The sequence below is a fragment of the Phyllostomus discolor genome, chromosome 3 (assembly GCF_004126475.2).
Source record: "Phyllostomus discolor isolate MPI-MPIP mPhyDis1 chromosome 3, mPhyDis1.pri.v3, whole genome shotgun sequence".
Classification (NCBI taxonomy): domain Eukaryota; kingdom Metazoa; phylum Chordata; class Mammalia; order Chiroptera; family Phyllostomidae; genus Phyllostomus; species Phyllostomus discolor.
The window spans coordinates 118852634-118877315 of NC_040905.2; the positions used below are offsets into that span (position 1 = coordinate 118852634).

Below are 24682 nucleotides of genomic sequence, written 5' to 3' on the forward strand. Positions count from 1 at the left end.
GCCACACCAACCAGGGTTAACAGAAGATCTTAAAGGTAGATAAGTTTCTCTAGCTACAGGAAGACAGAGCAAATAGAAATTTGAAGCAGGAGGATTTGCCATGCTATTGCTGACTTTGAAGATGGAGTGGCCTCCAGGAGGAGTGGCCTACATCAAGGAATGTAGATGGCTTCTAGAAGCTGAGAACAACTTATGGCTGAGAACCAGCAAAGAATTGGGAATTTTGGTCCTATAGCCAAATGGAATTGAATTCAGGAATAACCTGGATGAGTCTAGAAGTGAATTCTACACCAGAGGCTCTGGAATAGAAGTCAGGCTGGCCAAGACTTTGACTTTAGCCTTGTGAGATCCTAAGAAGGGGACCGAGCTGAATCAGCCTGGACTTCTGACCTACAGAACTATAAGATAATAAATGGGTATTGTTTTTAAGATGATAAGTTTGTGACCATTTATTATGCAGCAGTAGAAATCCCATATAGTAAGATTTGAGCTGAGACTTAAAGAGAAAGAGCATCATGAGCAAATCTAGGGCTCTGGGTTCCAGCTCCAGGGAAGAGCAAGTGCAAAGGTCACAAGACTGGGAAGAAACAAACAGAAGGCCAGCATGGATGGAGCCTGCTGAGTGGAAGAAGTAGATTAGAGATGAGGTCAGAGCTGGGGTAAGGACTGAAAGGAAGGCAAGCTGAAGGGTAAGGATTTCTGTTGAGAGTGGGCTGTGTGAATGTAATTGAGAATGAACCTTCAAAATTCCTGTTGAATCCAGAATGACTGCCACCCCTACAAAGCCTGCTGCCTTGCCCTACGTTCACCTCAGCCCTCGTTCTATAGCATTCTCCTACGAGGAACTCCAATTTATCCAGCCATTTGTCTGGGGAGGGGATGACGACTGCAGTCCACAGCATAGATTGAGGTGTGATGCCAGCTATTGCCCCAGCAGCAGGGCCTACGATTTTGGCATACCTAGGATGCATCCACTGCCTGGGACAGTCCTGATAGACAGCCAGGGAAGTAAAGGAAATTAGAGAAGAAGAAAAGTGAGAGGTAGAAGTCAGACTGTCTAGGCATTATCCAGATAACAAAACTGGACACAGATATCACAAGAAAAAATACAGAGCACTATTTCATATGAATACAGATGTAAAAATCCTCAACAAAATTCTGTTTCCCTTGGCAAACCAAATTCAGCAATATATAAAAATGTTTACACAGCATGACCAAGTGGGATTTATCTCAGGAATGCAAGGTTGGTTTAACATCCAAAATCCATTAATGTAATACAGAAAATAAAGTAAAGAACAAAAATATGATTATCTCAATAGACACAGAAAATACATTTGACAAAACCCAACATTCTTTCTTAATAATATTTTTTTAAAACTTAAGAAACTAGGAATAAAAGGGAACATCCCTAACTTGCTAATTACCAAAGAGCATCTAAGAAAATGTCATAGCTAACATCATACTTAAATGATGAAAAACTGGATGTTTTGCCCCTGAGATCAGGGTGTCTGCTCCCACCCCTTCTATTTAGAATTGTACTGGAAGTTCTAGCCTGGGCAATAGGAAAGAAAAGGAAATAAAAGTCACCATACTGGAAAAGAAGCAAATTATCTCTATTTACCAATGGCATGATCTTGTATATAGAAAATCCTTAGCAACACACACACACAAACTATTAGAGCTAATAAACTAGTTCAATAAGGTTGCAGAATACAAGAAGGTACAAAAATCTGCTGTATTTCTCATCACCAGCAATGAACAATCCACAAATGATACAAAGAAAACAATTCCATTTAAAATAGCAAAAAAAGAGAGAATAAAATACTTAGATATAAATTTAACAAAAGAATTGAAAACTATAAAACACTGTTGAGAGAAATTAAAAATCTAGATTAAATTTTAAGACATCCCATGTTCATAGGTCAGAAGATTTAATATAATTAAGATAGTAATGCTCCTCAAAGTAATCTATAGATTCAGTGCAATCCCTATAAAAATCCCAGCTATCTTCTTTTTCTTTTCTGTTTCATTTTTTTTTGCAAATGTTGACAAGCTAATCCTACAATTCATATTGAAATGTCAGGGATCCAGAAAAACAAAAATAATCTTGAAATAGAAGAATGAGATTAAAGGTCTCACAAGTCCTGATTTTACTACAAAGCTGCAATAAGTGAAACAATGTGGTCCTGGCATAAATAAAGATATACAGGTATATCTAGAGGATAAATTGAGAGTCCAGAAATAAACCCTCATATTTACAGTTTGTTTATTTCCAACATGGGTGTCAAGACAATTCAATGGAGAAAGAAGAGTCTTTTCAACCAGTGGTTCAGGGACAGCTGAATATCCACATGTAAAAGTCGGACCCCCCATCACAAACCACATACAAAGACTAATTCAAAATGGATCAAAGACCTAAATCTAAGAGTTTTTAGTCATAAACCATTTATAGTTTATTTAAAAGTTTATAATTTTTGCCTGGCTGGTGTAGCTCAGTGGCTTAGAATGCCAGCCTGTGAACCAAAGGATTGCTAGTTTGATTCCCAGTCAGGGCACGTGCCTGGGTTGCAGGCCAGGTCCCCAGTAGGCGGCATTCAAGACGTAACCACATATTGATGTTTCTCTTCCTCTCTTTCTCCCTCCCTTCTCTCTCTAAAATAAGTAAATAAATAAAATCTTTTTAAAAAAGTGTCTTCATTCAAAATAGTTTATAATTTTTAAACTTGCAAGTTTATAAAACTCTTAGATGAAAACATAGTAAGACATCTTCATGACCTTGGATTAGGAAATGATTTCTTAGATATGGCTGTAAAAGCACAAGCAACAAAAGAAAAAAATAGATAATTGGACATCATCAAAATTAAATTTTTTTCACTTCAAAAGACACAATGAAGAAAGTGAAAAGACAATGGGAGAGAGCTCTTGTAAATCCTAAGGAACTTGTATCTGAAACTCTTAATATACAACAGCAAAAAGTCAAAGAACACAATTAAAAAACAGGCAAAGGACTTGAATAGACATTTACTCAAAGATGATATACCAACAGCCAATAAGCACACGAAAAGATGTTCAATATTACTTGTCATCAGGGAAATGCAAATTAAAACCATAAATTCACACCAACTAGGATGGCTATAATAAAAAAGACAGATAACAACACCATTGGTGAAGATGTGGAGAAATCCAAGCAATCATACCCTGTTGGCGGGAATGTAAAATGGTGCAGCCACTTCAGAAAAACAGTCTGACAGTTCCTGAAACGGTTAAACGATAGTTACCTATGACCCAGCATTTCCACTCCTAGATATATACACAGAGAATTGAAAAACATGTCCACACAAAAACTTGTACATGAATGTTCATAGCATTATTCACAATAGACAAAAATGGAAACCCAAATGCCCATCACTAATAAATGGATAAACAAAAATGGTATACCCATAAAATGAAATATTATTTGATAATAAAGAGGAATGACATACTAATCAATCTACAACATGAATAAACCTTGAGAGTGTTATGGTAAGAATATTAAGAAGCCAGTAACAAAAGACTAGATATTGCATGACCGCTACATGAAATGTCCACAATAGACAAATCCTTAGAGACAGATAAGATTAATGGTTAACTAGGGCTGAGGAAAAGGCGTTGGGGGCAGGAGAAGATCAATAGGCGTTGACAGCTAATGGCTATGGAATTTCTTTTAGGGAGATGAAAATATTCTAAAATTAGATTGTGATGGTTGCATAACCCTGTGAGTGTTCTAAAACCCAACGAATTGTACACTTCAGATGTATTAAGCGTATGGTATACAAAGTACGTCTTAATGTAGCTGTTAATTTTTTAAGAAGTCAACTTGTTTGAGTCCTCTGGGGTATGGGTTGTCTGAAGTGTCAGAGAAGGCGAAGGAATGAGTGGGTTGCTGGGCTCAGAAAGGGAGCAGGAGTTGTGGCTCCCTTCTGAACATCCATAGGACTCACTTTTTCCTTCATTGTAAATACCCAAGTATATCTGTTGATTAGTGTATATGGAATCTTTATATCAATTTCTGTTTTTAAAGATTTTATTTACTTATTTTTAGAGAGGGGGAAGGGAAGGAGAAAGAGGGAGAGAAATATCAGTGTGTGGTTGCCTCTCACGTGGCCCCCACTGGGTGCCTGGTCTGCAACCCAGGCATGTATCCCGACTGGGAATTGAACTGGTTAACCCTTTGGTTCAAAACCAGCACTCAATCCACTGAGCTACGCCAGCCAGGGCTGTATCAATTTCTTGCTAATGGTCACAAATCAAGTCAGTAGTAACCAAAGTCCCCCTGTTGTAACCTGTTTGGTCTGCTCCTTTCTTGGACCCCTTCTTTCAGACTTTGGTCTTAGCTTGAACAGGCAGGAGCCCTGACATCAGTGTTGTCCTGCTCTGCAGGCATGGGGATGGGTAGTGAGTATCCTTGGCCAAACAGGTACCCTCATCCTGTAGCGATGATACCCTGGTGCCTGCTGTTGCTGCATGCTCCCCCTTGTCTGCTATAGAGAACAGGAATGAGGGCCTGTTCCAAAGCCTGGGCATGACAATGCTGAGTTAGGCCCCTGACATCAAGGGAATTCCTACTACTCATGCTCCTGGTGCTGCCCGGTATATCAGTCCTGGTGTAGGGCCAGCTGCTGCAAGGCCCTCTTGACTGGCACATGGGTTTGGAGATAGGCCACACACCTATGTCCTGAATCTGCCAACTTGGTAACCCCCAAGTCTAGAAATAAAAAGGCATGGAAAAGAGGATCTGGTCCATTCTGACCTTTGGCTTTGTCTTGGCTTATAAATGGGGAAAACCCTAATGGCTGGAATTTATAGTTCAGAATCAGTTAAGTATCCTTCTAGAAATATTCTGTAATAACTTGAGTACTTATGCATAATATGTTCCAAATAGGAGCATACTAACCATACAGCTTTGGACTTTTATTTCACTTGACCTATATTTTGGATATTGTTTAACAATAGATTGATATGCCTCATTTTTGAAACAGCTGCATTATGTATTTTATAGTGGCTAATGGTAGTCCTTTGCTAATCAACATTTAGGGTGTTCCCAGTATCACCAATTTTGCTGTATTAATATTATCTTCAATTTTACCATTTAAGTGGAAAAAAATGAGGTGTAGGTTCTTTTAGTTATATTTACCGAGCCAAAGGGTATGTCCATTTCACTTCTTGATAAATATAATCAAATCACCTTCCCAAGAGGACATACCAATTTACACCTAATGTGAGCCTTTTTTATTTTTTCATTTTGGTCTTTAAAAAATTACTTAAAAAGATGTGTAACCTTTCAGAGTACAGATATAACTGTAAAGCTACTCAACAGCCCATCCCTTTCCCACTGATTTGAATAACCATACTTATCACAAACTAACTTCCCTCAAGTGGTTGGGGCTCTTTCTGAACCCTCTCCCCGACTCCACTGATTAATTTATTTTGTGCCAAAATATCCTGTTTTTCCTCTAGTGCTTTGTTGTCTGATTACCCAGTATGTAAGTACATTGCCCCCACTGTTTTTAAAAAATGTATTGTATAGGAACTTTGGGTTTTCAAGTTCTGTTAAAAAATCCTTTTTGGGTAGCAGTGAATTTAAGTATGAAGCTGGGAGAATCAACAGCTTTTAATAGTGTCTTTCCATTTAGCTAGGTCTTATATTCTTCAGGATAGAGAAATCATTTTCTTCATGTAAATTCTGCATATTTCTTGTGAGGTTTACATTTTGTAGTTTGTGGGTTTTGTTATTGTGAATGGGACCCCCTTTTCAAGTATATCTTCTAGTTTGTTACTGCAGTATATAGGAAATATAAGGGGGACCCCCCAAAACCCAATTTTTTAAATAAAAAATTGTATTTATTCTTACATGTTTAAATTCCAGTCACCTTCAGAGTGCTCTCCATTTGATGAAATACACATATTGAGACCTTTTTTCCACTGCTCAAAACATTTTTGAACATGCTGATTTTGATGCCTTTTAGTGCTCATGCTGTTTTTTGTTTCACCTCTTCCATGTCAGCAAAATGTTTCCCTTTGAGGACATTTTTCATCCGGGGAAACAAAAAAAAAAGTTGCTTAGGGCGAAATGAGGTGAATAGGGAGGGTAGTGTGTGGGAAGGTGTGCTCTCAAATCACCTACCATGAAATGGGCAAAGGGGTTGAAGGAATCTTCAAAAACAATTTCACCGATGCTAAAGGCAGCCTCTCACAACACCACCAACTGGCACACTGATACAGATGGGTTCCTAGAACACTCACCTAGCAGGGGAAGCCTGTACCACAAGGGGCCTGCCCTCCAGAAGATAATTCCAGTTTTTTGGAGGTTGTATACTAACTTTGGGTCTCAGTTTATTCTCTATAAAAGGACAGAAGTAGAACTACTCAATAAAAAGTCTCCATACTTAAATAAGTATGGGATAAACAAAGCTAAATAGATTTGTCTGTTGCAGGACTTATAAATGACTTTAAAACACTTTTGATCAAGAATCCACAAGAAAGGCACAGGGAATTTCCTCTACTTAATTGATCATGAAACCCTATCACAAGACATTCGGAAACATAGCTTGAAAAAAATGCACCCAATAGCATAATCAACAAAATATAATTAAAAAAAAAAAAAAAAAAAAGAAAGCAGAACAAAAAAGTACCCAAAGACCCTTCTAGTTTCTAATCTGTCAATCTAGGGGGTCTCCAATGAACCTTACTTATCTGATGCCCACACCCCCTCCCTTGCCCCCAACCACAACACAGAAGACAACCCAGTGTCAAAGCGAATGCTTTAATGAGTGTTACTCAGAGAGCCATGTCTCTCAACAGTGGGTGCCAGCCCCCACTGCTCCAGACCTTTTTGTTGGAAAGGTAAATGGGCAACCCAGTGGTGGGTGGGGGGAGGGGGGGCAGGGATCTGGAGTCTAAAGAGTAAGCTGGGGCCAAGGGAGGTTCAGGAGGCACCCTATGGGGGGGCTGAGCTGCTAGAAGTTCAAAGGGGTATGGGCCTCAGGCTGGCCCCTCTTCAGGCATTCCTAGCAAAGCCACAAGGGGCTCAAGGGGTGTGGGGGTGCTGATAGGCACAGGGTGGGTGCGTTCATGCTTGCGTAGGTCACTGGCACTCAAGAAGGCCTTGGGACAGTGGGGGCAGGTGTAGGGGCGCACAGAGCTGTGTGTACGGCTGTGCTTGCGTAGCCCAGCCCGGTCTGAAAAGCTCTTGCCACACTGGGTACAGGGAAAGGGCCGGAGCTCTGGGTGTGAGCGCTCATGCCGTCGCAGCAACGTCAGAGTGGAGAACGTCTCCTTGCACTCCCGGCACACAAACTGTGGTGGCTTCTCATCAACCTCCTCACCCCCCACCTCGCCTGTCCCCTCCAAGGGACCAGAAGGAGCCTCCCCAACCCCAGCATCTTGGCACTCCACATGCTCCACCGTCATGCCTACCACTTGCCACTGGGTGGCCATCACACCGCCCGATTCCGGGGGCAGCCCTAGCAGCCCTGCTGGAGGATCCGCTAGCCCTGCGCCTGCTGCTGGGGCCACTGAGCCCTCGCCTGCCATGCTGACAGGTAGAGCTAGCCCCACTACCAGCTCCTGTTGTGGGGGAGCCCCTGTGGCCTCGCTATTTCGGTGGGTCCGCTCGTGCTTCCTCAGGCTTGACGATACCACAAAGGATTTTCCGCAGGCATTACAATGGAAGGGGCGCTCACCCGAATGCACCCGGCTGTGTTTAGTGAGACTGGCTCTCTCGGCGAAGGCTCGCCCACACTCCTCACAACGGAAGGGCCGCTGGCCAGAGTGCACCAACGCGTGACGTTTGAGGTCCCAGGAAGCCACGAACGTCTTGTCACACTGCAGGCACTTGAACGGCCGGTCACCTGTGTGCACCCTCCGGTGCATGGCCAGATCCGCCGGCTGCCGGAAGTCTTTGCCACACTTCTCACAACGGTAAGGCTTCACGCCCTCGTGCGCCCGTTGGTGGCGCCGGAAGCTCGAGGGGTCAGAGAACATGCGGCCGCAGCGGGGGCACAGAAAGGGCTTTTCACCAGAGTGAGTGCGCTCATGGCTCTGGTAGGAGCTGAGCTGTGTGAAGCCCTTGCCACAGGCTGGGCAGCGATAGGGCTTCTGTGCCGCATGGATCCGCTGGTGGCACGTGAGCGAGGATGAACGGGAGAAGCTTTTCCCGCACTCTGAGCAGAGGAAGGGGCGCTCACCAGTGTGGGACCTGTAGGAGTGTGGGGGAACCCGGCATGAAGGTGAAGGCCCATCACCTGACCCCTGCTGCCTGTCTGCACTGTAAGTTAGAAGACCTTAACACTCTGGAGGTCTTGGCCCAAACCCTTAAGAGCCACAGAGCTATACCCCAGAGTAAGGGGCATCTAGATTCCAGAAAAGACCCCTTTCTGCTCTCCAAAGACTTAAACAAATCGGGCCCCACTCACACTTCCTGTGCTCCACCAGAGACCCTCTGAGTAGCCCAACTTTAAGCCCTGACCCTTTCCTGCTGTCCAGGAACCCTGGCCAATCAGACCCCACTTACATGGGCCCCATCCCAAACCAGTATGCCCCACCCCATCGAGCCACCAACCAACCAGGATCACTAGCTTCCCCCACATACACACTACCCACTACCCCCAGCTCCACCCCACTCACCTTCCCATTGGCTCATTTCGAACCTTAAGACCCAAGCCCAGGCCACCCTGGTAATAGAGCAGGCACTGTTGTCCCACCTCCACCCCATTGACCTGCTCTTCCTAACCCTTCAAGCGCCCTCACCGCTCATGGTTGCGCAGGTCCTTGAGCTCGGCATAGGCCTTGCCACAGCGCTCACAGCCATAGGGCCGCAGGCCAGCATGTGTGCGCCGGTGCTTGCGAAAAACAGAAGGGTCAGCAAAGCTCTTGCCACAGTCTGCGCAGGTATAGGGCCGCTCACCCGTGTGACCACGCTGGTGGATCTTGAGCTTGGAGAGTGCGCCATAGGCTTTGGGGCAATGTGCGCAGCGGAAGGGCAGCTCACCAGCATGTGAGGCCAGGTGCACACGCAGACACACAGGCTGCATGAAGCGGCGGCCACACTCGGGGCAAGGGAAGGGCTTTTCGCCTGTGTGGCTGCGTCCATGACTACGCAGCTCTGGAGCTGTTTTGTAGGCCTTGGGGCACAGCGGGCATGCATAAGGCCGAGGCTTAGCTGCTGCACCTGACACTTTGTCCCCACTGGCATCCTCTGCTTTAGGTTCTGTCTCTGGCTTCAGCTTCACCTCTGCCACCTCCTCTGTGCAGTCTACAGGCCCATGTGTGGCAGCGTGGCGTGCTGCCCTGGGCGCATTTGGAAATGTCTTGGTACAAGACAGGCACTTGTAGCGGCGGCCGGATCGCTTGTAGCCAGGACCTGGGGACCGGGCCTCTGCAGACTCCACCTCCATGGTCTCGATGCACAAAGCTCCTCTGCGAGAGAAGCAGAGTTAGACAGAAGCCACATTCCTTTGCCATTCTCCAAGGACTCTCCCCTCATCAAGGCCTTCGTGAGGCCTCAGTAGGATCCCTAACTTCTCTGCATTCCCCACCCAGGACCTCCACATCCTTCCTTTTATTCCTGGCTCTAACACTCTGCTCAAGTTTCCTCTCTGGTCTGTTCTCTGATAAAAGGAGTTGGACTGGGTGACTTCAGAGGGCCTAAGGGAGGAGGGTGAGGTCATCAAAATGTCCACCTGCACTTCCCTCCACAGCCTGAACTTTTCCAGACCCTGTGGCATTCCTAGAAGGCCCTGGTTCCATCCATCTCACCATCTTCCTTCTTCAGCTCAGCATCCAAGGCCTGTGCCAGGATCCAGGGTCCTATGCAAGGCTGCAGACATAGAGGTACCCAGATGTGGGTCTGGCCTGAAGGTCTCTAAGTTCCCAGGGAAGACAGAGGTGGGCCCGGAGGACGGTAGAACCAGTGGACTAAACATGGTGATTGGTATCATCTGTCTGGAAGCGATAGGTCCCTAGCATATTTATTTTGTTTTTCCCCTCTGTTTGGTTAGCTTTCAGAGGCAGCAACTGTTCACACAGATTTCTGGCCTTGTACAGCTGTAAGGAACTCCACCCCAGACAGGAATCTTGGTCTACCCTCTACTCTGGAATCATTGTGGGCTCCTGCTCCCAATAGGTCTGGTAATGGGAAAGCTCAGTCACTCTCAAGGCAGTTTGAACCACTGCTAGCAGTTAGAAGCCTCTGAGTCATAATCAATGACTCTGACCTAGCCTGGTCTCCTGAGACACCCACTCTGGTGGAGGCCCCTTCATTCTCAGTTCAGAGCCCAGACACCCTCCACACAGCTGTTCTTATGGATCGTGATTGGAAGGAAATAGGATTAACAGCTGTATTAGTCCTAACACCAGCTCATCCCCCACAGGGGATGAAGGGAAGAGGATTATGGCACATCCACTTAAGGAGTGCTCAGTAGCAGCTGCTGGGGTAGTCTAGGAGGGGGTGAGGATATGCTACAGAGAAGGGAGGGAACACGTAGCTTCTGGTGTGCCCAGAAGCTAGGTTGGGGGGTAGGAAGCCTGAGTTCTCCTGCTCCTTTCTAAGTCTGTTTCCCCATCTGTACACCTCAGGGGTTGGTGGCTTCTAAGTTATGACCCAGAGACCAACCCCTTGAGCGACTGGTAGAGGCTGCATCTTTAGTGTCAGTATCCTTCTGCCTGGTGGACCTACCTCAGGCCCCCACCTCTACACATACAATCTAACATACACAGGCAGCCAGCGTATTCTTCTTCAAGTACCAAGTGGCACTCAAGAACTTTCCATGCCTTCCATCATACCATGCAAGTGCCCAGGTCCTTCCTGGCTGTTACAAATCCCACCAATCCTTCCTTTGAGCCCCACTCCCCCCAGGAAGTTCTTCCTGCATCTCCCCTTTGGTTTTTTGGCCACAATGCCACATACCTCTGTTTCACTCTCAGGTTTTTTTTTTTTTTTTTTTTTTTCACTTTTCCCACTAAATCCTGAGGCTGGAAAGTGAGTTAAAGTGAGTTAAAGGACCAACTTTCTCCAAGGCTTCAATTATCCCTAGAGTTTCCAGCGGATCCCTCCCCGTCTCTGAATAAGGCACTATCTCCCTTCCAGATCATTTTTGGACAGTCTGACTGATAAAGTTTCTCTCTCTTTTAAAAAAAATTTATTTTAATCATTGCAAAGTTTCTCTTTAATAAAATATGATAACTCACATTTACAGAGCACTTGCTAAATAATAGGCAGTATTCTAAGTTCTTTTTTTTTGAAGATTTTACTTATTTATTTTTAGAGAGAGGGGAAGGGAAAGAGACAGAGAGCGAGAAACACCATTGTGTGAGAAACAGTTGCCTCTCACATGCCCCCAACCGGGGACCTGGCCCACAACCCAGGCACATGTCCTAACTGGGAATCAAACAGGAGACCATTCAGTTCGCAGGCTGGCGCTCAATCCGCTATACCACACCAGACAGGGCAGCAGCCTAAGCTCTTTACATATATTAACTCACTTAAATTTTGTGTTGATACCAAAGTGCTATTATTAAACTATTCCCTTTCACAGATAAGGGAATTGAGGCCCAGCAAAGCAATATGGCATTGTGCTTAATAACCAGCCCATGGTCACACAGCTAGTAACTTCGCAGTTGGGAGCTGAATGCAGGTGTTTAACTTGCCTTGAGTTGCTGGGCGCTTGCTCAGTGATCTGGGCCCTCCCAGACTTATCTACTGCCCTGGCCAGCCCCACAGTGGCCAGACTCTGAGCTCAAGTCACACCTTCATTTTCTCTCATCCCTGCAGAGCTACCTTGAGACCTGAGCCAGCACCCTTTATGTCTGTTTCCCTCTCAGGGGTCTGGACCCTAGGGTTTTGAGCTCTGGGCTTCAGTCTTCCTATCCGTGAACTAGAAACCAGATAGCTAGATTGGTAAATCTCTCCAAAGGCACTTCCCAAGGGAAAATTTGGGTGTACCAAGTTGATTCCAGCAGGCACCCAGCTCCATGAAAAGCAGAGGGCCACACAGGCTCGGCCCCTGTCTAAAATTGCACCATTATCGCCTCACTTCACAGTTCAGTGAGGACCCTTCCACCACCACTTCCTATAGTTTCTCCGTCAGGCCTGTGAATCCCATGCATGAGAACAATCATGCAGGGAGTATGGGGCAGGACTCAGAAATCTTTACTGTGAGTGTGCTCTGGCTCATTCCAACCAACATTCAGTACTTAGGAATAAAAGACACATCCTTAGGGTCTTCACAAGTTTCTAGGAAAGAGGCATTTTTACTACACCCTGTGCAGACTAAGCTCCATAAGGGAAACAACCTGCACAAGAACATAGTCAAGGAGTTAAGGCTATGGTTAAGGCATTCATTCAGTTAAGGCTTATTAGCCAAATTGTTAGATTTTCTACTGCTCCCACGACAAAGACCAGTATCTTTTTCATGGCCAGCAAGGTCCTGAATCATCTAACTCCTTCCTACCTCAACTCCCACTCTTCTTCCCTGGGTCACTAGGCTCCAACCACACAGGTTCCCTGTCTTTTCCTCAAAGAGCTAAACTCCTTCCCACTTAAGGGCCTTTGCACGCAGTTCCCTCTGCCGGAACCACTGTTCCACCAAGGATCTTTGTGTAGCTATCTCTTTGATTTTATTTGCACTTCAGATCCCTGTCACTTTCTCAAAGAGGGTTTTCCAGACCACCGTTCTTAATGCTATCTGGACCCCTGCTAATCACTTCCCATCCTCCTCTCTCTTTAAAATTTATTTATTTATTTTTAGAGAGCAGGAAAGAGAGGGAGGAAACATGGGTGTGTCAGAGAAACATCAATTGGTTCTCTTGCACACCCTCAGCCCCCAACCAGGGACCTGGCCTGCAACCCAGGTGTGTGCCCTGATTGGGAATCAAACTGGTGACCTTCTGGTTTGCAGGACTATTCTCAACCCACTGAGCCACATCAGTCAGGGCCTCCCCTCTTTTTAGTTTCCTTTATGCTGCTCATATGGCTAACATTCCTTGCAAGCTTACCATGGGCCAGGTATCATTCTAAGAATTTTATGTGTACTAATCAAGCTAAGCTTCGTAACTGCCTAGAAGTTTGTTATAGACTGAATGTGTATCTGCACAGAGGAAAGGCCATGTGAGGACATAGCCAGAAGGTGTCTGTCCACAAGCCAGGAAAAGAGTCCTCACCAGGAACTGAAATGGCCAGCATCTTGATTGTGGACTTCCTAGGCTCTAGCACTGTGAGAAATAAATTTCTGTTGTTTAAGCCCCTAGCAGGTGTTTTTTTCTGTTACGGTAGCCTGAATAGGCTACATTAAATGGTATTATTTCCCCCATATTACAGACAAGGACACTGAGGCACACAGAAATGAAAAAGTCATGGTCACAGCCCATTTTCAAAGCCAGGTGGGCTGCCCCCCAAACTTCTGCTCTCTGCCTCTTGATTATTGCTTTGGTAGCACTTAAACATTTTATGGCTTGATTATTAATTCTCTGTCTCCAGTGCAAGGGTCCATGCTAGTGAAGAGCCAGACAGGAACCTTTATTATTTGTATCCACTATACCTAGAACTGTGACTGGTACCCCAAAACAAATGGAAAGAATCGACTTCTAAGACGAATTCAAACCCAAGTCTATAGCCTCTGCCTCCCCCACAGTAAGCATTTGTGAGAATGTCCATCAACAACTATCGAGTAACTGAATTTCTCTGCCTGTCCAAGTTCTCAATGTCCAAATATCACCCCTATTTCCCACAATGGCTTAATTGCTCTAGTGAGGGAGGCTTGTCTTTGCTTCATTACCGCTTAGAAGAGGGATGGAGTCCTGCTGTCTGAACAGGCTCTAAAAGCCAGGGATGGAGAGATTTAATTCCCAGAGAGTGTAAGCTAGAACCCTGCAAGCACGGATGAGGTGAAAAAGGAGCCACTATTTATCCAGTGCACTTTAATTTCCCATGTCTAAACAAGTAGTCACCCACAGGCCTCACAGACTTGGTGAGATGGTGGATGGGGAACTGTAAACCGTGCAGAGGTGAGAGTTAATTATCTCCTAAATCTCCAATCTGGTCAGTTCACAACCTAATCCTAATCTATTTTTCCAGCCTCAGCTCCAGCAAGTTTCCCCGCCCTAGAGCAACCTAAGCTTCAGCCACAATTCTCAAACTCCCCCACCTAAATGCATCTCCACATGTACTGCCCTCTGTCTCAGTTGCCTGCCTTCTCCAATGGGAAAACTCTTTTGCATCCAAATACCGGCTTTCCCAGTGCTCTCAGGAACTGGCAGAAGTAAGGGCACGACCGTGCTCTAGGCCCCAATTTTCTCATCAGTAAAATGGGGCCTCTCAGGTATGTGGGAGTTTGAAGAGCGTTAGGGCCTATCACACACACTGAGGGCCCAAGAGTCGCGAAAACACTGCGCTTCTCGCTCCCCGCAACCAAGACGTATCTGCGCTCCTACCACACAGCCCCGCAGAGCGAGACTCTGAGCGGACGCGTCTTGGAATAAGCCCTGGAAAAACGTGGTAAGGAGTGAACGAAGAATCAGAGAATGAATAAATGAATGGGCCGAGGGCCGCGGCTGGACAAAGACCTGCAAAAATGGCGTTCTTTAGGACCGCGGAAGGGGTGGCTAGGACCTCCGCCGGGGAGGGGGCCGTAGGCTCCGGGTCCCTAGCTGGGCGGGCCGCGCGCCTGGGACAAAAGCTCTCAACATGGAGGACTCTAGGACCCCTGGGCCCGCACCGCACGAGGCGGGCAGCTGCGCCGGCGGAGTCCAGGTGTCCGCAGCAGCCGGCCCGCGCGGACGGTCGGCGGGTTCTAGGACCCGCTGGGCCTGGAGCGCACCCGCGCCTTCCCGGGGCCGCACTCCTCCTGCCCCGCCCGCGCTGATCGCGCCAGGCCAACCCCATCCGCTGTCGGCACCCACAGGAAAATAGGTTCGCTCGGATTTCGTCGGTTCTGGGGGCGCCCGGGGGTTCCCGCGCCTTCCTGACGGTGTTTCCTACCTGAACGGACTTGGGTTGGCTCCGCAGCGTCAGCGACAGCTCCTCTCACCAGCAGAGCCTCGGACACTGCCAGGGAGAGACAGGCACTAGGACCCAGAGTGGGGGAAGGGGGAGGGTGGGGAGGCGTGGCCGGAAGGCGGAAGTGGAAGGGAGCTTCCGCGGATAAGAAGAAAAGCAAAGTTTACCAGAGTACCCCTGGCAGAAGGTGGCGGAGAAATAAATTGCTGGGGTTTTCTGTGGGTGCTAAAGACAGGAGACGCCGGAAAGTCTTACTGTGTACACCGGGCTCTTGTTAACTTGGGGCCAGATCACCAAGAACTATAAGACGGGAGGACAGAAAGGCCATACTCAAGCTGTGTAATGCCTACATCCTATTACATTCCACAGCATTTCCCTTAACAGAGAGGAGTGCATGAAGCTCCCTCCATCTGTCTTGAGAAGTTTTTCAGGGAGCGTCACGAAAACTGTCACCAAAGTACGGAAGCTATGGGTTCAGAACCCTTTTCCCCCTCTTTTGCGCTCAGCTCAAGTGCGCTACACTAATTCTAGCTGCTCTTGCCGGAAGTGTGGCTAAGGTTAGTACTAAACGACGCCGCGCTTTGACCTATGTGGGCGGGGTCAGAGTCGCGTTTTAGCTACTTCTGGCTTAGCGCCGGAAGTGTGTATATGTAGAACGGGTGCTTGCAGGTTGGTCAGGAAGTGTTCTCTAGGAGGAGGTTTCACCGGGAAGCTTTTGCGGCTAGAACACTTCCTGTTTCCTAGTAACAATAGGAAGTGTCCGCGAAGCTGGGGGTAGACTCCTGGCTCTTGCCAGCTGCGCCCTCTCTGCTCTACCTCCTTCCCTCTCCCCCTTCGTCTTTCCTTCTTCCCCACCTCCCACATCCTGGGAGCCCTGGCGGAGTGTGCGTGTGTGGGAGCGCGAGAGCTCCAGCACAGCCACCCCTTGGGGCGCGCGGCAGCAGTTAGGGTGAGGGTCCCAGTGCGCAGGCGCGCTCCCGTTCGCGGTCCTCAACTGACGCACCCGCGGCGGGAACAAGAAGGGGCCAACTGTGCGAGGTAGGGGTCCTAAGAGGAAATTGGCCTAGGAGATAAGTGAGACGAGAGGACTCAGTTGGTCAGGAGATCGTACGATCAATAGAAGGAATTCAGTCTTGAGGGACGGGCTTTGTGAAGTGAGAGTTCGGGGAGCAGGTTCAATGAGGGGGTTTAGTCGGGGATGGTTGTTATTGGGGTCCGATGGAAGTGAAGAATCAGTCATAAAGCCAAGGTGATTTAGAAGGCACAGGGTCCTGCTATGGAGAGGGCAAAGGCTTTTGGAAAGATTACCTCAATCAGTGGTTTTGCTCGTGTGTATACTGGAACAACAGGCTTTGCTGTGTTACAGAGACTAAGTGACACAATGAATATTCTTTATTTAGCACAGTGCCCAGCACATGGTAGTGCTCAATTAGCATGCATTGCTGTCATCGTCAGTATTATGAGAGGAGATAGAGAACTGAGAAGGGGTCAGTGGTGAGGCTATAGTGAGGAGGTGTGGGAAAGAAAAGGTGGGGGGTAAAGAACAATCAGAAATGGGATGGAATTTCCATGATAGAAGATAGTTTGGGTTCAGGGGAAGTAGGTGAAGGAAGTGGCCAATAGAATCTTTTAGGAAGGAGACTTTGTGACTCTAAAAGGAATAGGGGATGTGGGAAAACTAGCTGGCCCCTTTTCTGCAGGTGACCCCTAACTTCATCTCTCAGGCCTTCATCTGTCAACTGGAGAAAGGCTGCTTTTTCACTGCCTCTAGGCTACTCTGTTTAGTTCAGGGGTGAAGGAGGGAGGATTGGACACCTCTTATTGAAAATTTTAGAAAATGTTCAGGTTTCCTTTAAACATGTCACAGGAGATAGATGGTTTATTTGTTTCAGAATTATAGATAGCTCTGGCTTGGTAGCTCAGTCGGTTAGAGAGTTGACCTGATACCTCAAGGTTGTGGGTTCAATTCCCAGTCAGGGCACATATGAAAACCAACCAATTAATACATAAATAAGTGGAACAACAAATTGATGTTTCTCTCCTTTTCACTAAAGTCTTTTTTTTTTTTAATTATAGAGATAAGAGAGTTAGGGGCAGTAGAACTTTTTAGGTCTGGTCTGAAGAACAGGTTAATAAGTCTGTGATCAGGGGTCAGTTACATTCCTCCAGACTGTCCTCACCTATACCTATAGCGAAGCTTCCGTATTTGGGGAACTTATGTACAGGGTGTCCTTAAATAATGGTACTCCTAGATTAGATCCAGTAGAAAGCAGGTCCCTGGGCATTGTTGTTTGGGGTACCTCTCTGTGACCTCTGGTGAACTTGTTACTTATAGAACCAAGAGGCAAAGTTAATTCAGGCCTTCTAACCACTGCTCCTTCTTCCTAGGCCGTGGCCCCACCACCAGAGGAAGATGCTGCTATCACCTGCCTGTTCTTCCTGAACCTCCAGGTTTCCACCACACTGCTCCATGGAGGATGTGCCCACCTCACTCAGCTGCTGTGACTGTCAGTGCCACTTTTCTAGCCTCCTGGAACTATCAAGGCACCGAGAACTGCTCCATTCATCCTCCAACCAGGAGAGTGAGGAGGCTGACAGCATCCCTCTGCTCTATCACTGTCAGCAGTGTGGAACGGGCTACCATCACCCAGGGAGCTTGGTCAACCAGTGCTGTACCCACGAGAGTGGCCTTTTCCCCTGTACTACTTGTGGCAAGGACTTCACCAACACTATGGCCCTCAAGAGCCACACGAGGAGTCATGCTCCTGAGGGCCACCCCAATGAAGCCACTCCACAGCTCCAGGGAGAGACAGTGCCCACTGACTCCTGGGGTGAGAGGGCTGGCCATGAGGAAAGCTGGGAAAATCAGAAAACTCATGCTGAAGAGACATTGGCTCGTGCGTCTGAGCCTGACCACAAGGCAGCTCTGCACACCTGGGAAAATCCACGCACCAGACTAAGAGAGGACTGGGAAAGCCAGCCAAATCCCGAGGAGGGTGCAGAGGGCTGGGGGCTCACCACCAACTCTTCCAGAGCCCCACCGCTCCCCACTCCATCCAACAGCCTCCTTAGCAATTTGGAACAGTACTTGGCTGAATCAATGGTAAATTTCACAGGGACCCAGGAATCCACTCAGTCCCCTCCTGCTGAGGAAGAGCGGCGGTACAAGTGTAGTCAATGTGGCAAGACTTATAAGCATGCTGGGAGCCTTACCAACCACCGCCAGAGCCACACTCTGGGCATCTACCCTTGTGCTATCTGCTTCAAGGAGTTCTCTAACCTCATGGCTCTGAAGAACCACTCCCGACTCCATGCTCAATATCGGCCGTACCAGTGTCCCCACTGCCCCCGTGCATTTCGGCTTCCCCAGGAGCTGCTGGAACACCAGCAATCCCATGAGGGAGAAAGACAGGAGCAGCTGGAGGAAGAGAAAGGATTGCCCACTACCAATGGGCACACAGATGAGAGCAGCTGGGACCAGCTTCCTAGTATACTGATGCTGAATGGCTCTGGGGAACTGGAGGATAGTGGCCTGGAGGAGTACCGACCTTTCCGCTGTGGAGACTGTGGCCGTACTTACCGCCATGCTGGGAGCCTTATCAACCATCGCAAGAGCCACCAGACAGGTGTCTATCCCTGCTCCATCTGTTCCAAGCAGCTGTACAATGCAGCTGCTCTCAAAAACCATGTGCGGGCTCATCACAGACCCCGGCAAGGACCTGTGGAGGATGGGCAGCCATCTGAACCATCAGCTCCCATGCCTTTGGCTGAGACCACCCACAAAGAGAGAGAGGTCCCCACTACCACCCTGGACTACCGCCCCTATAAGTGCAATGAATGTGGTCGGGCTTACCGCCACCGGGGGAGCCTGGTGAATCACCGCCACAGCCATCAGACAGGAGAGTACCAGTGCTCACTCTGTCCCCGCAAATACCCCAACCTTATGGCCCTGCGCAACCATGTGCGGGTTCATTGCAAGTCTGCTCGCCGCAGCATAGGCTCAGGGTCTGAAGGTCCCTCCAGCCACCTCAAGGTGGAGTCTGATCCAGTGGGAGCAGAGGCAGCCCCATGTACAGATCAGGGGAATAGGTGGAAACATAAAGAGGAGGCCACTGATGTCTCTCCAGTAGCAGATAGGACAGCACCACAGATAAGTAGCATGTATGGGATGCTCTTTGAAGACCGCGAGAGCCTTAAGCAACGTGGCCAGACCCATGGGGCAGGGGAAAACAGCAGAACAAAAACCAAGGTGTCACCTCCTCGGGCATTTGCTTGCCGAGACTGTGGAAAGAGCTATCGCCACTCAGGCAGCCTTATCAACCACAGGCAGACCCACCAGACCGGGGACTTCAGCTGTGGGGCCTGTGCCAAGCACTTCCACACCATGGCTGCCATGAAGAACCATTTGAGACGCCACAGTCGACGGCGGAGCAGGCGGCACTGGAGGCGGGCTGGCAGTGCTGGGGGTAGCGGAGAAGCCAAACTCCCATTAGATGGGAACTGGGCCCAGGAGTTGGTAGAAGACAGTGAGGGCCCGGACTGTCCCCAGGACCCTTCAAGGGGAAGTCCTAGTCGAGCAGAAAAGAACTTAGTAAGTGACATGGGCTGTTTGCAGGCTCAAGCTGAAAGAGACGAATGTGGGCTTGAGAGGGATGAGGCCTGTTTCCAGAGTGATAAAGAGAGTAGCAGTCCTGAGAAAGGACTGGAAAAGGAGGCCTGTTTCCTTGACAACTTGGACATCCCAGGTGATGGGGAAAGCAATGGGATACGCTCCTGTGATGGCCTCACTGGGGTGGATGAAGACCAGAAACTGGTCACTGGCCAGCTCAGTTCCTCTTCCCACTCTGTTGAAGATGCTACTAGCTGGCAGGCTAAAGTCTCCCACACATGTTCTGACTGTGGGCATTCTTTCCCCCATGCCACTGGCCTGCTGAGCCACAGGCCCTGCCACCCACCAGACATCTATCAGTGCTCTCTATGCCCAAAGGAGTTTGACTCTCTACCTGCCCTGCGTAGCCACTTCCAGAACCATAGGCCTGGGGAGGCAGCCCCAGCACAGCCTTTCCTTTGCTGCCTCTGTGGCATGATCTTCCCTGGGCGTGCTGACTACAGGCTTCACCAGCGCCAGGCTCATGACTCCTCTGGCATGATGGAGGGCTCGGAGGAGGAGGGGGAAGATGAAGGATCAGCAGTGGTGGCCTCCACTCATGGTGCCCCACTGCAGCTCTCGGAAGCAGAGCTGTTGAATCAGCTGCAGCGAGAGGTGGAGGCGCTGGATGGATCTGGTTATGGGCACATCTGTGGCTGCTGTGGTCAGACCTATGATGACCTGGGGAGCCTGGAGCGGCACCACCAAAGTCAGAGTTCTGAGAACACCACAGACAAGACTCCCAACCACTTGGGAGAATCAGGTGATGCCACAGAAATGGTTGCAGGTGGTGTGTTTGAGGGCACAGTGACCCCTCTCTCTGCAGAACGTGGAGTCACAGAGTCTGGAGAGGGAGTAGGTTCCCAGGTTACAGACAGCCTCTGCATGCACGTTGGGGAAAATTCTCTGGAGGACCAGCCCCGCCCCTTCCGCTGCAACCAGTGTGGCAAAACCTATCGCCATGGGGGCAGCCTAGTGAACCATCGAAAGATCCACCAGACTGGAGACTACATCTGCCCTGTCTGCTCCCGCTGCTATCCCAACCTGGCTGCCTACCGCAATCATCTGCGAAACCACCCACGCTGCAAAGGCTCTGAGCCCCAGGTGCGGCCCATCCCAGAGGCAGGAGGCAGCAGTGAGCCCCAGAACACGGCAGAGAAGCGGCTGGGGCAGGCAGAAGTGGGGAAGTTCCAAGAGGAACTTAAAGTAGAGCCCTCAGAGGAGGTGTCAAGGGTGAAAGAAGAGGCATGGGAGGATACCACTGTGAAGGGGGAGGTGATGGAGCTGAGGTTGGGGACTGCAGAGAAGGGCTGCCAGACTGAGGCTAGCTCTGAGCGGCCCTTCAGCTGTGAGGTGTGCGGCCGGTCATACAAGCATGCTGGCAGCCTCATTAATCACCGGCAGAGCCACCAGACTGGCCACTTTGGCTGCCAGGCCTGCTCCAAAGGTTTCTCAAACCTCATGTCCCTCAAGAACCACCGGCGCATCCATGCAGATCCCCGGCGTTTCCGCTGCAGTGAGTGTGGGAAGGCATTTCGCCTGCGGAAACAGCTGGCTAGTCACCAGCGGATCCACATCGAGCGGGACAGGGGTGAGGGCACCCGAAAACGGACTCAGGAAGATTGGCCTTTCCGGTGTGGGCAGTGTGGGCGGAACTATCGCCATGCAGGCAGCCTCCTGAACCACCAGTGCGGCCATGAGACAGGCCAGTATAGCTGTCCTACCTGCCCCAAGACCTACACCAACCTCATGGCCTTGAAGGATCATCAGAAGCTACACTCGGAGAACCGGCGGCGGCGAGCAGGGCGATCCCGGCGGGCAGCTGTCCGCTGTGCCCTCTGTGGCCGGGGCTTCCCTGGCCGGGGTTCTCTGGAGCGGCACCTACAAGAGCATGAGGAGGAGACCAAAAGTGGTCAGGAAGGTCTTGGTGGCACAGAGGGCAGCAAGGGGAACCTGGCTGATGACAAGGGACTAGAGGACAGATCAGGTGTTACTGAGTTAGTATCCCAGTTGGAGCATGGAGCCATGAGGCCAGGGGAACAGAGTCATAGCCCCATCAGGGTAGCAGGTTCAGAAGCCACAGAGCCAGTATCCTTGGGCCTGGAGCAAGTAGATGGGTGGCAAGGAGATGGGAGACCAGTGAATCATATTGGAGATTGGGTCCCTCAAGGTCATGTACTGACCAAACCAGAAGACGAGTCAGGGGACAGTGTTCCCATAAGCCCTTGCCACCTTGGCAACAGCCAACGCAATGGACCTAGTCTGAGTCACGAGGATAGCTGGGACAATGGAGATAGTAGCCCTCAGCTCCAACCAGAGAGCCACCCCTTTTCCTGCTGCCATTGTGGTAAGACTTGCTGCCAATCAGAAGGCCCCTCGAACCACCACACCCATAAGACAAACAACCACTATTGCCTGCTTTGCTCCAAGGAATTCTTGAATTCTGTGGCCACTAAGAGTCACAGCCACAACCACATAGATGCCCAGACCTCTGTTTGCCCTGACTGTGGCAAGGCCTTTCAGTCCCAACATGAACTAGTCAGCCATCTGCCAACTCATGCCAGGGGCCTCAGTCAGGTGCCACCCCAGATAGAGGACACCAGAGGTCCTGAAGCTGGGACTGTGGAGGATGAGGTGGATCTCCCTCAAGGGAAAGCCCAGAAGTCCCCATCAGATCCCCCCAGGGCCCCAGGAGAGAGTACGCAGAGAGCTAATGGGGGGCAGAGAGTAAAGTCCACAGTGACTGAAGACGAAGAGCGGCCCTTCCGGTGTGCCCAGTGTGGGCGTTCCTACCGCCATGCTGGTAGCCTGCTAAACCACCAGAAGGCCCACACCACTGGACTGTATCCTTGTTCCCTCTGCCCCAAACTTCTACCCAACCTACTTTCCCTCAAAAATCATGGCAGGACCCACACGGACCCCAAGCGCCATCGCTGCAGCATCTGTGGCAAGGCCTTCCGGACAGCTGCCCGGTTGGAGGGCCATGGGCGGGTCCATGCACCCCAGGAGGGGCCTTTCACTTGTCCCCATTGTCCCCGCCACTTCCGCCGCCGCATCAGCTTTCTGCAGCATCAGCAGCAGCACCAGGAAGAATGGACAGTGGCCAACTCTGGTACGTGGGTATGAATGGGCAGAGGACTGAAGGACCCCAGAGGAGGTAGGCATGTGATGGAGGGCAAAATCTGGCCCCAAGATGATGGGAGAGCAAGGAGTGAGAAGGGAGGGTTGCATGGATTCCAAGAGGTGGTCAGGAGGTTGGGTCTAGAATGAGAAAAGTGTGAGGATGCTGCCTTTTGGGTGGTCTAGATCTGAGCCCCTGAGCTGGGTAAATAAATAGCATGGTGGGGTGGGGTGAGGAGTGGTCACAGGTAGAAGCAGCCATCTAGGCTCCTCTGCTGTACCAGAGCCAAAGAGTAGTCTTTGTTTTGGAAGTGGAGGCAACTGGGTACCATCTGGCTACTACATTTGGAAATCCTCCTGATCCAACCAGTAATGATTCCCAGAGACAGGTAATCTAGGTTCTACTCTTTCCTAGAGTAGGCAGGGAGGCAGGGAATGAGGAATGGGGTGTGGGAGCCCCCCCCCCCCCCCCCAACAACCTTGGCTGGACTTTGTGGTTTCAGTGCAGAGAAGCTGGGTCATTGATTGGTTCCCAGCTCCCTGCCCCTCTTTCCCTACATCTTGTCTCTGCTCCCCCTCCTCTTTTCTTGGAAACTAGACCTTTGGTCCTTTCCTACCAGTATTGCCTCACATCACTTCCCCTTCCCTTTATTCAACCCTTTTCTTCTTCCTTTGCTGGGTATGTCCTTTTTAGGATCCAACCAAACCACCCTTTCTACCCACACACCCCCTAGCACACCCCCTACGACCAGCACACCTTCAACTAGAGGACTGAGTCACAGATAATTGTTTCTTTGAAACCAGCCCCAGCTGCAGCAATAACAGTCATTAGCCCCTATCTCCCTTCTCTATCAGGAAATCTCCAGAGTCACCTCCACCCAGCCGAGCTGGAAGATGAGGCTGTGGAGGAGTGGGACAGCCTGTTCCTTCAACAAGCACTGGGCTTGTTTGCTTCACCTCCTCTTGAGATCTCCCAGGACCCATTCCATTTAGTGGCCACCAAGGGTGGGTGTCCTGAGATGGGAGGCCCTTGACCAGAGATTGTTAGGGAAGGAGGGGTTGGTGGTGAGATTCCCCTGAGAGAGCTAGTGCGATGGCTTTCAGAATAAAAGATTTCTTGTGACCTCAAGGGAATGAGTAAGGAGCCAGTTAGCCAAGTCTGGGAAAATAATTGGAAGTCCTAGGATTCTCTGGTTCTCATACAAGTTCCTGGGGCCATGGATAGGGCTAGGAAAGGAAGTACAAGCTGTGTGGAGTGGCTCCCTCAGTAACCTACCTCCCTCTCTCTCTCTCTCCCCCAGAAGCTTCAAAGGCACCAGCGGTGGGCCAGTCATTGCCCCCTCCACCCACCTCCACAACTCCACTCCTGGACCCTTCACCCCAGTGGCCTGCAGATCTCAGCTTCTCCCTCTGAACTTCAGGTCTCCAAAGATGAGAGTATAGGGCAGGAGTGTGGGTTGCAGGGAAAGGCTTGATCTCCATGTTATACTCAGGAGTAGTTTGGGCATCCCCATCCGTTCTCCTCTCCGTTTGCAAAAAAGACCCAGATCTGACTTCTTTCCCAAGCAGGGGGTGAGGTGTTCCTCATGTCCCTGTCCTTGAAGGACCTCTTTCCCCAGCCTTTGTCACTGTGCTATTCATTATGACCAATTCTGCAAGAAACCTGGTGCCAGGGTCTGCCATGATGTCAGGCCACCTTCACCAGCCAGATTCCAATACTAGGGAGAGGCAGATTCAGAAAGACCACGGGGTAGGAACGTTACCTGTGGAAGGGGGGGCCTTTTGCTACAATTTGTAACTTATTTTCTAAAGTCTATTTTGTAACAATTTATTTAAGTTTAAAAAAAGGAAAATTACACCCCCCCCCCATCCCTGCCAAAAAA

The 24682-nt window shown here is 49.3% G+C and overlaps 2 protein-coding genes across 7 annotated transcripts; one reads left to right on the forward strand and one right to left on the reverse strand.

Annotated features, from left to right (window-relative positions):
- Positions 1-1721: 1721 nt before the first annotated feature.
- ZNF668 (zinc finger protein 668) lies at positions 1722-15153 on the reverse strand. Of its 2 annotated transcripts, none has more exons than XM_028519372.2 (3): positions 15014-15153; positions 8788-9456; positions 1722-8236 (listed from the first exon to the last, which is right to left on the reverse strand). In XM_028519372.2, the coding sequence occupies exons 2-3, from the start codon at positions 9432-9434 to the stop codon at positions 7021-7023; spliced, it is 1863 nt and encodes a 620-aa protein (XP_028375173.1). In that variant the 5' UTR covers positions 9435-9456; positions 15014-15153; the 3' UTR covers positions 1722-7020. The 2 variants fall into 2 exon arrangements, with proteins under 2 accessions (XP_028375173.1, XP_028375182.1); XM_028519381.2 differs by lacking the exon at positions 15014-15153 and adding an exon at positions 9796-11153.
- On the forward strand, positions 14834-24324 carry ZNF646 (zinc finger protein 646). 5 transcript variants are annotated; one of them, XM_036021321.1, is made up of 4 exons: positions 15678-16069; positions 17108-17167; positions 17420-22791; positions 24101-24324. In XM_036021321.1, the coding sequence occupies exons 3-4, from the start codon at positions 17502-17504 to the stop codon at positions 24211-24213; spliced, it is 5403 nt and encodes a 1800-aa protein (XP_035877214.1). In that variant the 5' UTR covers positions 15678-16069; positions 17108-17167; positions 17420-17501; the 3' UTR covers positions 24214-24324. The 5 variants fall into 5 exon arrangements, with proteins under 5 accessions (XP_035877216.1, XP_035877213.1, XP_028379474.1 ...); XM_036021323.1 differs by lacking the exons at positions 15678-16069; positions 17108-17167 and adding an exon at positions 14834-14944; XM_036021320.1 differs by lacking the exons at positions 15678-16069; positions 17108-17167 and adding an exon at positions 15166-15588.
- The last annotated feature ends 358 nt before the right edge of the window (positions 24325-24682 follow it).